Here is a 16611-nt window from a genome sequence, read left to right on the forward strand (position 1 = left end):
TGCATTCTAACTAGTTTAAAGAGTAAAATTTTCGGCTTAAAAGCAGTTTAAAAAAAATTTTGACTTAATTTTTAAAATAATATAATTTTTACTTAATTATTAAATTAATATGATTTTAAAAATTATTTATAAATTTAATATAAATTAAAATTATTTAAAAATGAAAAATCTTTACAAGAATTCAAAATTATATTTAATTTTTTAATTTAATATAAAAAATATTAAATTTTTAATATTTATCACGATTATATTTGAATGATTAAATTAAATTTAAAATTATTAATAATAAATTATAATATAATTTTTAAAATTTATTTATTAATAAAATAATCTATTATTTTAAATTTTATATTCATTTTTAAATGAAATTTTATATTAAAAAATAGTTTTATTGATTAAAATGGTTTTTTTTTTTTCATCGTTCAGTCATATCAACCATGCATCAAATACTCTAAAACCACTTTTTTATGGCGTTTTCATTATGAAATGCGTGTTTTTTTATTTACTTTACCAATAGTTTATTTCCACAAATCATTAAAGAAAAGTGAAACCTAAAGAAAATACTCTGTAAAATATGTAAAGAAATTAAATTAATATAGGATATGCAACAAATATGATAATATTATATTATTAATATGATAAATTATTATAAAATTATAATAATGTTGTCATATTTATATTAATATTAATTTATAATAATATAATATTAAATTAATATATATAATATTAATTTATTTAAATTTATATTAATTTAATAATATAATAGTATCATATTTGTTGCATATCATATAATAATTTAATTTCTTCACATATTTTACTAAGTTTTTTCTTTAGTTTTCACTTTTTTTTTAATGATTTGTGGAAATAAATTATTGATAAGATAAAGACAAACTTTTCATTTTAATATTTTTTTGTATAATTATAATTGTTAAGCTTTGAAACTCTTGAATAAAAAATAATGTACTTAATGACCATAACTCTTAACATTAAAATCATGTCAGGCCCTTTGGGCATCTTTACAACAAGTTAAATGAAGACCAAAGGACTGAGATAAAGCCATTTGCAAGGCAACAAATTTTACATACAAAGCTGAAGAGGATGTCAATGGGTAGAATTTTTATGGATATTTGATTTAATTGAATTCTAATAAAATAAATTTAGATAATATAATTGAGTTTGAGATGGATTTGAATATGATATTTAATATTCGTAACGGATTTGAATCGAGATTAAATTTTATATATTGAATATCCGTTATCCGAATTATTTATATAAATATTTAATTAAATATAAAATATATTTTTTTATAATAGTATTTATAAATTTTTATATATTTTATTTTATAAAAAATAAAATTGAAATATTTTATGAAATTATTAAAATTTTAAATATAAATTATTTATAAAAAATAATTTTTATGTAAATTTTTAATTAAAATATATAAAATTAAATAGGTTCAGATATTTTTCTGTAATAATAATCGGGTTTGGAATAGATTCGAGTAAGTCAAAATAAATTTTAATCAGATTTAGGATGGATTCAGATTTTGAAAATTTAATTAAATTTGGGGGTTTAGATATGGTAATTTTCATCAGTACTCTACCCGTTGCTCATCCAAAAGCTGAGGATTGGACTTATTTGGTACAATGAAACGTAGACAATTAAAAATTGAACATATATGAGCTTACAATAATTTGGCTTACACATCAAGCAATAAATAAATCTTTGCTGCTTGAAGGGCTAGCAAGTTGTGAGGCTGTTCTTCTAGCTCAAACCAGGGGGTTATCAAACATTATATATGAAGGTAATTCTATAATGGTGATTAATGCCTTGCGAGGACATAATTCCCTAGTCAATATATAAGGTGTTATTCAAGAAGCTCAAGGGATTGCCAGTTTGCTAGGAGAGGTTCAATTCTCTGCTATGCGAAGGTTTTGTAATAGTGCAGCATGTGCTTTAGCCACAAAGTTCTTATGAGAGGATTCCTTTAGGCAGTGACGAAGCCAGGAATTCAATTGAGGGGGTCCAAATTAAAATATATAATTTATAAAAATAATATACATAAACAAATATAAATTGACAAGAATGAGTGCTTAGAAAATATTAATAAACTATTACAATTAAATTACAATAATCCTTGCCTATTTTTCATTAACTAAAATCTATTCATAATAATAATTTCATTGTCAATACTTGCAAATATATCTCTTTCAATGTAAGTCACCAAATAATCATTTAGTAGATTGTCTCCCATTCTATTACAAAGTGAACTTTTAATGATATTCATTACAAAAAAAGCTCTTTCTACTGTGGTTATAACAATGGGCAAGATTAATGATAATTTGACTAACAAATACACCAAAGGAAAAACAATATGTTTTCTTGTAGAAACAATATGCTTTCTTGTAACAACCATCTTCTCAGCAAGACCTCCAATTCCACTCACTTTAGAAAATTTCTTATTCATATGCATATTAAAGACAAAGTTCTGAGATTCAAGTTCAATTAGAGTAACTGAAGAAAATTCACATGAATAAAATTTTGCAAGTTGAATCAATTTGCTCGTATCGAATGCAGAAAATGAGTCCTTAAGATCAAGACATGCCATACATAAAAGTAAATTTGTATTCACTTCGTCAAATCGATTATTAAGTTCTTAAAACTGCATATCAATCACAGAATAAAACAACTCAACACGATAATGATGAAGATTTATCATTTCTTCACTTCCATGCCTTGATCTCCCTTTAGCCACATAGACATTCTACATATATAATGCAGCTATATCATATTTACCATAAATTTCCAATACCTCAGGTAATAAAAAATCTCAACTATTTTCTCTTATCACTTGTAAACAATATTTTGAGACTTTAACCAGATTCATAGCATTTAAAATACCTTGATCCTTCCTCTGTAAAACTTGTGATAACTCATATATGATTCCCAAAATCTTTTTCATAAGATGCAATACAAAGACAAATTCAAATCGATTCATAATATCTGGCAAATCAATTGCTTCAGCCATTTGTGGATCATCACTACCATTTTCTCCAATATACTTAAGAACATCAATGATAAAAGGAAATAAATGCATCAAGTTAATAAGCGTACCATAATGAGAACTCCAACGAGTATCTCTCGGTCTCTTCAATGCCATTTCTTGATTTAGACCTTGTTTGATTTTTATTTCACCTTTTGCAATCCCTTCAAGCACTTTCGCTTTTTGATTTTCTCGAAGTATATCTTAGCATTTACAAGAACCTCTAATAACATTGACCAAATGAGTAACAGTATTGAAAAAAGAACTTATACTTGAATGCTTTTTAGCAACAGGAACAAGTGTGAGTTGGAGTTGATGAGCAAAATAATGGATATAATAAGCATTAGAATTCTCCTTCAAAATCAAACTTTTAAGGCCTTTAAATTCACCTCGCATATTACTAGCTCCATCATAGCCTTGACCTCTCAAACTAGATGCACTCAAGCCATAAGTAGAGAGTAAAGACTCAATACCTTTTTTAAGAGATGCTGCACTTATATTTTGGACATGCGCAAGACTAATAAATCTTTCAACAACACATCCAAATCCATTGACATATCGTATGACAACTCCCATTTGCTTTTTAACTGATACATCTCGACATTCATCAACTAAAATAGAGAACAAATCATCTCTCAAATTTATAATGATAGCCTTCGTTGTCTCAATTGCAGCTGCATTAATGATATCTCTTTGAATATTAGGAAATGTGAGTTTGAGATTGTCAGGAGCATTCTTCAATACAACATTATTAATTTCTTCATTACATAAAGCTAAAACTTTTAACAGTTCAAGAAAAGTTCCTTGGTTTAATGAATTTTCAAACTCATCATTGCCCCGAAAAGCCAATCCTTGCATTAAGAGATAACGAAGATATATAATTGATGCATTTAACCTACAATGATACTCAATTTTTGACTGTTCTGATTGTTTTGAAAAAGAAACTTCAATGTGTTGAGCTTGGTTCATCAAATCTTCACAAGCAAACCAACATTTATTATGATCACTATTATGGTCTCTTACATGTTCTCTCAATCTTTCTTTCTTTCGCCAATTAGTAAAACCTTCAGATACAAAAGCATCATGATCTCTTTCACTACGCCCAGTTGCAAAAAGATAATAATATAAACAATATGTAGCATCTTTTTCAATACTATATTCCAACCAATTATCAAATTCATCAAACTAAGATGCAATAAATCTCCATTTTTGAGTTACACCTATCTTTTGAGGAAATTTATAATGGCGTGGTTGACATGGACCTTTAAGTAAGTAAGCTTTACGTACCTAATTCCTAATATCAGGTGGATAGCTCATTATATTAGGTCGCAGTCCTAGATCAGAAGGAATGTTTTCTATATCAACCTCAACTTCCTCAATAATCACCTGCTTAGGTGTTGTTGGTTGAACAGGTTGATTGATTGATGATGATGATTCTGCAGTGTTTGATTTTCTTTTAAAAAATCACTCCATATCTATAAAAATAAAAAAGTCAATATTTATATAAATTTGAAATAACAATATCAATGCAACTATGAAATAAATTTTATCAAATAAAATATATAAAATATTTATATAAAAAAGAGATAATAATATCAATGAATATAATGAGTAATTTTTATTATTAAACAAAAGGACAACAATATTTTGCAAATTTTATATTTCTGTTATAGTAAATATTTGAAGATTGGACATGTAACGGCCCGGCCCACTAGTGATATTGTCCGCTCTGGGCTGAAGCCCTCACGATTTTAAAACGCGTCACTAGGGGTTACGAACCACCAACTTATAAACCCAGCATCTCTCCCGTGTTTTGTCGATGTGGGATTTGCCTAGGGTGTTACAATCCACCCCCCTTATGGGACTCAGCGTCCTCGCTGAGGTTTGCCCCACCATCGTTCAAGTTTGCACGAATGTAATGGCCCGGCCCACTAGTGATATTGTCTGCTCTGGGCTGAAGCCCTCACGGTTTTAAAACGCGTCAATAGGGGTTACGAACCACCAAATTATAAACCCAGCATCTTTCCCGTGTTTTGTCGATGTGGGATTTGCCTAGGGTGTTACAGGACATACATTCTAATTTATAAATAATTAATGAAATATCTAGTTAAGTCTTATAATTTCTTTGATATATTAATTTTAAATGTATACTTTTTTTGTTAATTAAATTTTGATTACAATTTAAAACTTCAAATTCATACTCCATCTAATATTTTCTATAAAACAATAGCAAATAATATTAATACATCTACTTATCTATACATGTCTATTTTTAAGTATCAACTCACAACAAAATAATGAATGAAATGATAGATTTTCTAATGCATTATTATCAATTTTTTTAATTGCAAATTGCTTGAAAAAAAGGAAATTGCCTAACTAAATTTCATTAGATGGATTTAATTGCCTAACTAGAATTGTCAAATAATAATTAACCAACAGATAGAAAAAAAAATAATAATCAAATCCATTTTCAGATTTGCTATCTATTATTTTATGGCCTCCTTCTTTGATTGATTATACACAAAAAAAAAAATTATATAAAGTAGAAAAGAAAAAAAAATAGATTTTATAAAAAAAATACAAAAATTAAACTAATACAAAAAATTATAGAGTTAAAGTGAATTTAGGAGTGAGTACTTATATATAGAGCTAGCCAAATGATCCAAGAAATTGAAGAGTTGAAAGAAGGAAGGGATGAGGTGAAGTAAATTAGTGAAATTGTGAGAAAAAAATGGCTTCTCTGTGTCGGCAGTGCTGTAGAAGTGGGAATGAGAGGGAGATGCAGCTGGTTTAAAAAGATTTTAGGTTTAAAAAGTGAAATTACCATTATACCCTCAAAATTTTTCAAAATTTCAGGGGGGCCCAGTGCCCCCCTTGGCCCTATAGTAGCTTCGTCAATGCTTTTAGGTGTAAGTTTTCATTGTAGATGAATTTTGTTCTTTCATCCTTGCCACGATGATGGCTTTTGTAATCTTTTGCATTTGTTAAGAAAACAAAAAAAAAGTGATCGTTGTGATTGGACTTCTACATAATAATTCTTAATATTTTTGTCATTAATGTTTCGAGCAAAGCTGATACATGCATAACAAAACACTAATTGAAATAATGTTTTCTTTAACATTTTTCACATATTTTAACACAACAAATACTTAATATTGTATTTTCAAATGACAATTTTTTTTTATGTTAATTACATTTTCATAAAATTATTTTTGATTAAGTAAACATTATTTTTTTAAATAATTTTAAATTTACATTAAATTTATAAATAAATTTTTAAACATATTATTTTAATAAATAATCTATAATTTTCAGATGAAGAAGAAAAGATATAATAAAATTATATAATGATGAATGAGTTATATTTCGGCAATTTTTTTTGGGGTTGTGAGGTTTTGTATTTGAAAGTTTAATGATCTTACTATACAATATATGATCGATATATTTTAACTAATAATTATGATGGGATTCATATAAAATATATTATGATTAATGATTATAATAAAATTATTATACATATAATAGTTGTATTATAAAATTTCTTCAAAGGGAAAATTTCAGATAAAAATAATTATAAAAAAAATTATATATTGATAATAAAATTTTTTAATAAATAATAATTTAACTTAAATAAATTCTTATTTATATATACACTTTTATCACTTGTTTTCTTCGTAAAACAAGTGATAATTGAAAGTTTTTATTAAAGATACCACTGTAAAAATAGCCAATCCCTTTTAAAATTTGATGAAATTGATAAAATAAATTACCAATTGAGTAAGTCAATACTGAAAATTAGAAAATTTTATAAAATTAATTATTTTATATGTTTTAATTAGAAAATCTAAAGCGCGTTCTCATATGACAATGTGCCTTTTGGCCATTAGATCAAATTTTAATAGAGATTTGTGCAGTTTTAATTACTGTTTTTGTGACATCCTTTACCCGTCTGCAGTATAGCCGAGCAAAATATGCCATACAGTGTGTCGGAGCACTAAATCATATTTTCATTACAATTTATCCTTTTTAATTCATTTATTTATAATTTTAATTAATATGAATTTTTCGCAAATTTTATAAAAAATTCGGCAGAGTGTCGGCTATAAATTAGAAAAATAGTTCTTCTAAATCTGTTAAAAACACTTCTAATATAATCATAATTTCAATCTCAGTCAACTACCAACATATTTTCAACAATTTCTCAAATCACTTCAGTATCTCAAAATTCAATTCATTTCATATCATGCTCAATTCAATAAGAAATACTCATATTTATTACTGAACATAGTTCATAAATAATTACATCAAAAATATAATTACATGAGTTTATAATATACCTTACAAAAGTTTACAAAATACAAAAATACCAAAATACTAAAGTGGCCTAATGTCCAACCAAATGCACTGCAAATGAGAGGTGACTCTAGACTCTGTATACAGCTCTGAAAGTTCACCCGGTCTGAGGTTTACTGGGCTCCCCAGCTATATCTCCAATACCTGCGCGTGGCAAAAGCGACTGTACGGACTAGCTAAAGTGAGGATGTTACAACTCTTACCCTCTAATAAAAATTTCATTCTCGAAATTTACCTGATGCAAACAGTTGAGGGAACTGTTGCCTCATCGTCTCTTCACTTTCCCAAGTTGCCTCCTCAGTATTGTGGTGCCTCCAAAGTACTTTCACCAGTGGAATTTGTTTATTTCTCAGTTCTTTCACTTCCCAAGCCAAGATCCGTATGGGTTCTTCTGCATATGTCAAGTCCGGTTGGATTTCAATCTCTTCCATGGAGATGACATGTGAAGGGTTTGAGCGATATCTTCTTAGCATAGAAACATGGAATACATTATGGATCTTATCCAGTTCTGGTGGTAAAACTAGCCGATAGATCACTGGTCCCACACGTTCAATGACTTCATATGGGCCAATGAACCTAGGACTTAACTTACCCTTTCTTCCAAACCTCAGTACTTTCTTCCACGGTGAGACTTTGAGAAACACTTTGTCGCCAACTGCATACTCTATCTCTTTTCTCTTCAAGTCAGCATAAGATTTTTATCTATTTGAGGCAACCTTCAAATTAGATTTGATTATCTTCACTTTCTCCTCAATCACCAGGTCTGGTCCTACCAGCTTATCTTCACCTAACTCAGTCCAACATATGGGAGTTCTACACTTCCTCCCATACAATGCTTTATACGGGGCCATTTGAATACTAGTTTGGTAGCTATTGTTATATGCATATTCTGCCAGTGGGAGGTATCTATCCCAACTCCCCTCAAACTCAATGACACAACTCCTCAGCATATCCTTCAGGATCTATCACATAATTCACATTGTTACTATCATTTCAATGTATTAATTGTGAAAATTCAATTAGTTTTTAGGTTTACCTGGATTACTCGTTCCGACTGTCCATCCGTCTGAGGATGAAAAGCCATACTAAAGTGAAGTTGTGTGCCCAAGGCTTCTTGCAACTTTTTCCACAATCTCGATGTAAACCTTGGGTCTCGATCAGATATTGTAACACCCCTATTGGTATAGCTTGATATATTTCACTGTTCCGGTGACCGATGTCGGTCCGAACAATTAATGGGATTAGGGCCACACTTAAGACAACTTGAGAAGCCATAAACACAAATAATTAGTAATGTTTAACTAGTTAAGTATAAATAAGAAAAACAGAACATAAGAGGTTAAACAAGCCGAGAGTCACAGCGATGAGTGACCTCCTCGGGAACGACTGCGAAGTCATTTTAAACTCAAATTTCGAACCGTAAAAAGTGACGCTGCGGTCCTTAGGACCCTTATGAATATAGTAGAAAAGAGAAAATCACGAAAAAGAACTATTAAGCTAGTCAAATAATTAGGTCAGGGAGCCGGAAGAAATATGGAATTATTTGCAAACCGGGATGAACCGGCGAGGGGCAATTTGGTCAATTGACCCCGAGAGCTGACTCCTGACCTAACTGTCAAATAAAATCAGAGAAAAGAAAACTTCAGGATCGAGAATTAAATTAAAGAACTAATAGAAAAAAATAAATAGAAAAAAAAAGAAAAAGATGGAAAAGTCAAAGGTGATGATATCATGAATGATGTCATAAAGAATTAATTAAGTTATTTATTAAATGGGATTTTGTGGTCTTCCATCAACTAAAATAAATTAAGAAAAGAAATGAAAAAAAAAATTAATTTTGGTCTTCTTTTTCATATGGTGCCGCCTCACTCCCTCTCTCAACTCTCCCTCTCAACAAACTCCATTAAAGCTCAAATTTGAGCTTGTATATCATAAAATTTCACCATAGAAAAATTAACCACCATAGTTAAAGCTTATCTAGGCAACTTGAGAAGAGGATTGGGCAAGGAAGAAAGAAGGAAAATTTGAAGAAAAGGAGGAAGAAAATTCTGCTCAAGATTGGTAATGCAAACCTCAATTTTTCTTGCTTAATTAGTGTTTATATGGCATTAAGAGCTTGTAAATAACCTTAAAATGAAATAAAAATATGTGAAGAGGAATAAACTGAAATTTTGGCCTGGTTGATGGGAGTATGATTGGTATGGTTTGATGTGTTTAAAGGGAATTAAAGATGTTAATAAACTTACATTAGTATGGTGTTAAGATGGAAATGCACCAATTGTGATTGAATGAGTGAGTTAGGGTTTGAATGTTAGGGTTTGTGAACCAAATTTTGGAGAAATGCATAAATGATATCTTTGACCAATTGTGGACTGAAAAATGGTCAATAATGACCAAAGGAAATGTATGGGAAGTGTTAGAATGGAAGACAAATTCGTAGGTCAATTGGTCATGCTGCTGGCAGCATGACCAAACCTACTTTGAAGGACCAAAACGGGAATTTTACAAGCCCAATTGATATGCCACCAATTGGAGATGAAAATAGACATAAAATAGCACAATTTCATTAAGGAACCATGGCCAAAAACTGACTAAAACTTGGTGAAACAATTGACCAAAGTGAAATGAGAGCAGGCTGCCACTGCACCAAACTGACCAAATGAACAGTAACTGTTCATTTGCTCATAATTCGAGTTAGACATGTCAAATTGACCTGAAATTTTACCAGCAATTAGATGAGATATAGACCTAAAACTTTCATGAAGAACACCATCCCAAATTATGCCATTAACCTAGTCAAATTATTGAGCAAAGTGGAGTTACTGTACCTGCGATTCTGCAGAATTTCCATTGAGCAGTAAAGTTCCAATGGCTATAACTCTCTCTAGAAAACTCTGATTTAGGCAATTCTTGAACTGATGGAAACCTAAGATATAGTAGAACATTTCATATGAAGAAAATTAGACCAAATTATGAACTTAACTTGATCAAATTACTGAATAAAGTTGGACCAAAAATCTGCCAGAACCAAAATCTCAGCATGAACAGTGCACGTGAATAGTAATTGTATTTTGGCTATAACTTGAGCTACAAAACTCCGATTGGGGTGATCCAAAAATGAGAATACACTTAAGACAATAAGGAATATTTTCTATGAGGGAAGTTTTTCCAAATTCCAACAGTAGATTGACCAATGGAACAGTGCAACTTCGGAGCACCAAAACCGAAAATTGGCAATTTTGCCAAAATGACCTAAGCTTTGAGAAAATGGCCAAAACCAACAAGTTTAGTGACCAAAATGTGGTATGTGGGTGAAGTTGGAATTCCCATACCTATTAAGCCTTAGAAAGTCAACTATTTGACTTGAATAGTGCAGTGAATAGTAACCCGAAACACAAAATTTAAAGAACGTCGAATTTAGCATGTTAGAGATAGGTAATTGTGAAGCTAAATTTATTTTGGATTTATGTTAAGTTCTAGTACTGAAACATTGTAAAATTGTGTGTTTCAGTTGAAAAAAATATCGGGAAGGAACCCGAGGAACCGAGTCGAGGCTAAGGGACGACTCGCTTGAGGTTTATGCATAATAAACCCTATTTAAGCATTTTATCCTTGAAAAATTGATTTAGTACGCATTATGAATTTATGAACTTTTGTGTTGCCACCTTGTGATCAAATTGTAACTTTGGAAATTGATTTGATTTTCGTATGCAATATTTGAATGAAATGTTTGAAATGGATTCTTGATTCACACTTAGCATGACAGTTACTTATTATTCCTCCTCCATTTATGGGGTTGAGATCATTTATTTTCCTCCCTCTCTGGCTTGCCAGTTGAGGTTGTAGATCGGATGAGTACTCATTAGCTAGCTAGCCACCTCCCTCATTGGTTTCGATTAATGGGGTTGAGATTGCTTTGTTGTGGTGTACAATCGGAAATTTTGTGTCATGGCTTAAGTTGTGTATGACTTTGGCAACACTGTGTTTATGAAATTGTTTGACTAAACTGTGTTTAATAGATTATTTGACAAAATGGTGTTATTATGAACTTTGATCATTATTGAAATGTGATTGAGAAACATTTGAATTGTGTTTGGCAATGAATGATTTATTTATTGCATTTTAAATTTTTATTGTGCACCACTGAGTATTTTTATACTCAGCGATGGCTTATTTTGCTGTCGCAGATAAGAGCAAGGAAAAAGCAGCAGAGTGAGCTGCGATTAAATCGAGGATTACATTGATCTTTTGTACGGGTATTATTTTATGCCCTTGTAGATAAATTTTGATGTAAATATGGAAATGTTGTATATATCAATTTAAAGTCGAGCAGTTGTAAATAAATTGTAATAATATTATTTTGAATTTTCTTCTGTAAATCTAATATTTGTACATATGAATTTCCTGCTTTATGTTTTGTGAATGGAATTATTAAATATTCTGAGTTGACAAATTTGATTTGGATTGTGGAACTGTTTTGGAATGAATTGATTTGAGTTGAATTGTGAATTATTGAAGGTTGGGAGTTGTGAAATATTTTTGGAAGTGCTTTTTTACAGGTCTTTGAAGAACTGGTTTCTCAAAATACAGAGGGAACTCTGTCAAAATTTTTATAAAATTTGCGGCAAAATTAAAATGGACAAAATTTTTTATTAATATTTAAACTTGAATAAATGATTTTAAATTCTTATCAAAATGCTCACCACTTCCAAAATGTAAGAAAATTGTTTTAAAATCCCTTGTAGGATACTTAATGAGTTATCGGTAGGTGAAGTTCGGTAGTTCATTAAGTATTCTACGGGATCATGTTATGTCTTACGGAGGGGTAAGGTGTGACATGTTTTAGTGGTATCAGAGCATGGTTTTTCAATAAATTTTGACTATGTGTATGAACATTTTATTGACAAGTACAACTGCTCAAGTGTCTTTAATTGATACATATGACATATTTACATTATGAATATGCACTAACGGAGGTCAACCTCCTTGTGTTTGATCACAGGAAGTAGAAAATTTGAGAAAACGAAATGGAAGGAGGAGATCATTCCGAAGAACAATCTGTTGAGGCTGAGGTTCAAGAGGAAGCCCCAGCACTCCAGAATGTGAGTGGGTCAGCCACTCCAGCTCCTGCTCCAGCACCGCAGTTTCCTGCTCAATTTATGCAGCAGATGGCTGCCTTCTTTCAGCAAATGGCGGGTAATGTGCTACCCCAAGCTCAGATGCCAGTACCTGTAGCACAACCACAGCCCTCAGCTCGGCAGTATGAAAAGTTGATGAAATTTGGGGCCACTGAGTTTAAAGGCACTGTGGATCCACTGGAGGCAGAACAGTGGTTGGAAAGAATGGAACGAGTTTTCAGAAAGCTGCAATGTACGGAAGAGCTGAAGTTTGAGTATTCTGTTTCCTTGTTGCAAGGGGATGCATTTGAATGGTGGAAGACCATCCCCCACAGCCTGGTTGAGCCACCTGTGCTGACATGGACAGACTTTTTGAGGGAGTTCCGACAGAAATGGGTTCCCGATGCATATGTGGACATGAAGTTGCAAGAATTCTTGAGTTTGAAACAAGGGAACCGAACTGTAGCAGAATATGAAAGAGATTTCTCAAGGCTAAGCCACTATGCTGGAAGCTTAGTCTCCACCCCCAGAGACAGATGCAAGAGGTTTGAGTCCGGGCTAAGGCAGAGTCTGAGAATGCAAGTTGTGGGTTTGGACATCGAATTTTCTTGAATTGATCTCACATGCATTGTAATTAGAAATGATAGATTCAGAAGTGGCAGTGTAGAAGGGTTCACAAGAGAAAGAAAAGGTGAAAAGACTCTTTGGACAAGCATCGAAAGTGGTTACGGCAAGAGGAAGCAGTTTGGGGATCCAGTCCGTAGATCCGCAGAGGTAGATTTTACGGCCAAAGACCACCGATGCAGTCGGTAGGCCCAACAAGCTTCTCGAGGAGTTCTATCAGTTCGACAGTGTGAAACTTGTGGTAAAACTCATAATGGGGTTTGTTTCAAGGCCACCGGAGCATGTTTTAACTGTGGAGGGAGCGGACATTTCGCTAAAGATTGCACTAGTCCGCGCCGGTCTGGATCTTTTGCCACATCTGAAGGATCAACCCAAGTCTTTGCACCTAGAGGGTCACCGTCAGTTGCTAGAGGTAGAGGCAGAGGTAGGGGTCCTGGTAACACTCTTGGAAGTCAAACCACTGTTAACTAGCCAGCATCCAGTGGCGCACCAGTTAGAGTGTATACCATGCATCAGAGGGAGGAGGCTGAAACATTAGACGTAGTAGCTGGTATTTTCTCCATCCTTGACCAAGATGTGTATCTGTTATTTGATCCTGGCTCCACACATTTATATGTTAGTGCTAGTGTGATGTGTTCTACTACTATTCAGTGTGTACCAATGGATTATGATGTGCTAGTAACTAGTCCATTAGGCCAGGAGGTTAGGGTAAATAGGCTATATAGGGACTGTCCTTTGGTGATCCAAGGACACACCTTTTTGTCAGATTTAATTGAAATGCCCTTCAGAGATTATGACATTATCTTGGGCATGGATTGGTTAGCCAGGCATCATGCGATGATTGACTGTAGGCTGAAGACAGTCACTTTTGGTCTTCCTTAGTATGGTGATGTAGTAATACATGGGGAGAGGCAGTTATTTCCTTCAAACATCATTTCAGCTGCATTGGCCAGAAAAATGATTAGAAAAGGGTGTGAGGTGTACTTCGCACATGTGATAGACACCCAAGTGGGGAGTCCAGCACTGAGGGACATTCCTACTATGTGTGACTTTCCGGATGTGTTTCCTGATGAATTGCCAAGATTACCTCTAGAAAGAGAAGTGCAGTTTGAAATTGATGTTATGCCTGGTGTGGACCCAATCTCCATAACGCCATATAGAATGGCACTAGCAGAATTGAAAGAATTGAAAGTGCAATTGCAAGAATTGCTTGACAAGGGCTTTATCCACCCTAGTGTGTCACCTTGGGGAGCGCCAGTGTTGTTTGTAAAGAAGAAAGATGGCACTCTCCGTTTGTGTATTGACTATCGGCAGTTGAATAAGGTGACAATAAAGAACAGATATCCATTACCCCGCATTGATGACTTATTTGATCAGTTAAGGGGTGCAGCTGTATTCTCCAAAATTGACCTGAGATCAGGTTATTATCAGCTGAAAGTACAAGAGCAGAGTATTTCAAAAACTGCCTTCAGAACCCGTTATGGCCATTATGAGTTCTTGGTCATGCCATTCGGGTTAACTAATGCTCCGGCTGCTTTTATGGATCTGATGAACACTGTCTTTAGACCATACCTTGATCAGTTTATTGTGGTATTTATCGATGATATATTGGTCTATTCGAGGAATGCAGAAGAGCATGATAGACATCTGCGGATTGTACTGCAAACTTTGAGGGAGAAACAGCTATATGCCAAATTGTCGAAATGTGAATTTTGGCTGAAAGAGATATCCTTTTTGGGGCACATAGTATCAGCAGAGGGTATTAAGGTAGATCCTAGCTAGATTGAAGCTGTCCTTAATTGGAAGCCACCCAGAAATGTCACAGAGATTCGCAGTTTTCTGGGTTTAGCTGGATACTACCGTAGATTTGTGAAGGGATTCTCTATGTTGGCATCTCCATTGACCAAGCTACTTAGAAAGGATGTGAAATTTCAGTGGATGGACAAATGCCAGCAAAGTTTTAATGAATTGAAAAGATGTTTGACAGAGGCTCCAGTCCTGACTTTACCCACACCGGGTAAAGAATATACAGTTTACATCGATGCTTCTCACAATGGATTAGGTTGTGTGTTGATGCAAGATCGAAATGTCATTGCCTATGCATCACGCCAGCTGAAACCGCATGAGAGGAATTATCCGACACATAATTTGGAGCTTGCAGCTATTGTGTTTGCTCTTAAGATTTGGAGACATTATTTGTATGGGGAGAAATGTTACATTTACACAGATCATAAGAGTTTGAAATATTTGGGCACCCAGAAAGAGTTGAATTTGAGACAGAGGATATGGCTAGAGTTGATAAAAGACTATGATTGTCTGATAGACTATCAGCCAGGGAAAGCTAATGTTGTGGCTGACGCCCTAAGTCGCAAGACTATGGCAAGTCTACAAGTTACTCCCTTGTCTTTGATACATGAGTTGAGATCATTACATGCCAGTTTAGAGATTAATGATGAGGGACAAACAGCAGTTGCATGGCATGTACAGCCAGTGTTGATTGATCAGATCAGAATGGCTGCTCAGAATGATGAAAAGTATCAGAAGCTGTTGGAAGAAGTCAGACAGGGCAAGAAACCAGAGTTCTCAATCAGAGATGATGGTCTATTGCTACACCAGGGTAGAATATGTGTTCCTAATGATGTTGATTTGAGGCAGATCATTTTGAAGGAAGCACATGAGTCTCCTTTTGCTATGCACCCTGGTGGTACAAAAATGTACAGAGGGCTAAAGGAGCATTACTGGTGGATGGGTTTAAAAAGAGATGTGGCAGAGTTTGTATCCAAATGCCTAACTTGTCAGCAAGTAAAGGCAGAGCATCAAGTACCAACTGGGTTATTACATCCACTGTCAGTGCCAGAATGGAAATGGGAAAGAATAACTATGGATTTTGTAATGGGACTTCCGAGGACACAGAAGAGTCATGATGCAGTATGGGTCATTGTCGACAGACTAACTAAGTCTGCTCATTTTCTGCCAGTCCGAATGGACTACAGTCTAGACAGATTGGCCAGGTTGTACATTGATGAGATTGTGAGACTTCATGGAGTGCCAGTATCCATTGTATCAGTCTGTTATCCTAGGTTCACTTCTATATTCTGGGGTAGTCTTCAGATAGCACTAGGAACTAGATTGAACTTCAAGATCGCATTCCACCCACGCATGCATGGCCACCGAGAGGGTAATTCAGATCTTGGAGGACATGCTATGGGCTTGTGTGATTGAGTTTGAGGGTAGTTGGGATACACACTTGAATTTGATTGAGTTTGCTTACAACAACAGCTACCAATCAAGCATTGGAATGCCTCCATATGAAGCTTTGTATGGCAGAAAATGTAGAACCCCGTTGTGTTGGGATGACGTGGGTGAAAGAAAAATGATTGGACCCGAAATAATTCAATAGACTGAAGAGAAAATCAGGGTGATCAGAGGTCGACTTAAAGCTGCATCAGACCGTCAGAAGTCCTATGTTGA

General features: G+C 33.4%; 2 protein-coding genes across 2 annotated transcripts; both read right to left on the reverse strand.

Moving 5' to 3' along the window:
- Positions 1 to 2656: 2656 nt before the first annotated feature.
- LOC131172969 (uncharacterized) lies at positions 2657 to 3160 on the reverse strand. The gene is made up of 2 exons (XM_058134605.1): positions 2879 to 3160; positions 2657 to 2764 (listed from the first exon to the last, which is right to left on the reverse strand). The coding sequence occupies exons 1-2, from the start codon at positions 3158 to 3160 to the stop codon at positions 2657 to 2659; spliced, it is 390 nt and encodes a 129-aa protein (XP_057990588.1).
- An 87-nt stretch (positions 3161 to 3247) lies between these two features.
- Positions 3248 to 4516, reverse strand: LOC131172970 (uncharacterized). Its single transcript, XM_058134606.1, has 2 exons — positions 4512 to 4516; positions 3248 to 4196 (listed from the first exon to the last, which is right to left on the reverse strand). Exons 1-2 carry the CDS (start codon positions 4514 to 4516, stop codon positions 3248 to 3250), a joined length of 954 nt encoding a protein of 317 aa, XP_057990589.1.
- Between the last annotated feature and the right edge of the window lie 12095 nt (positions 4517 to 16611).

The sequence above is a fragment of the Hevea brasiliensis genome, chromosome 14 (genome assembly GCF_030052815.1).
Source record: "Hevea brasiliensis isolate MT/VB/25A 57/8 chromosome 14, ASM3005281v1, whole genome shotgun sequence".
NCBI classification, from domain to species: Eukaryota; Viridiplantae; Streptophyta; class Magnoliopsida; order Malpighiales; family Euphorbiaceae; genus Hevea; species Hevea brasiliensis.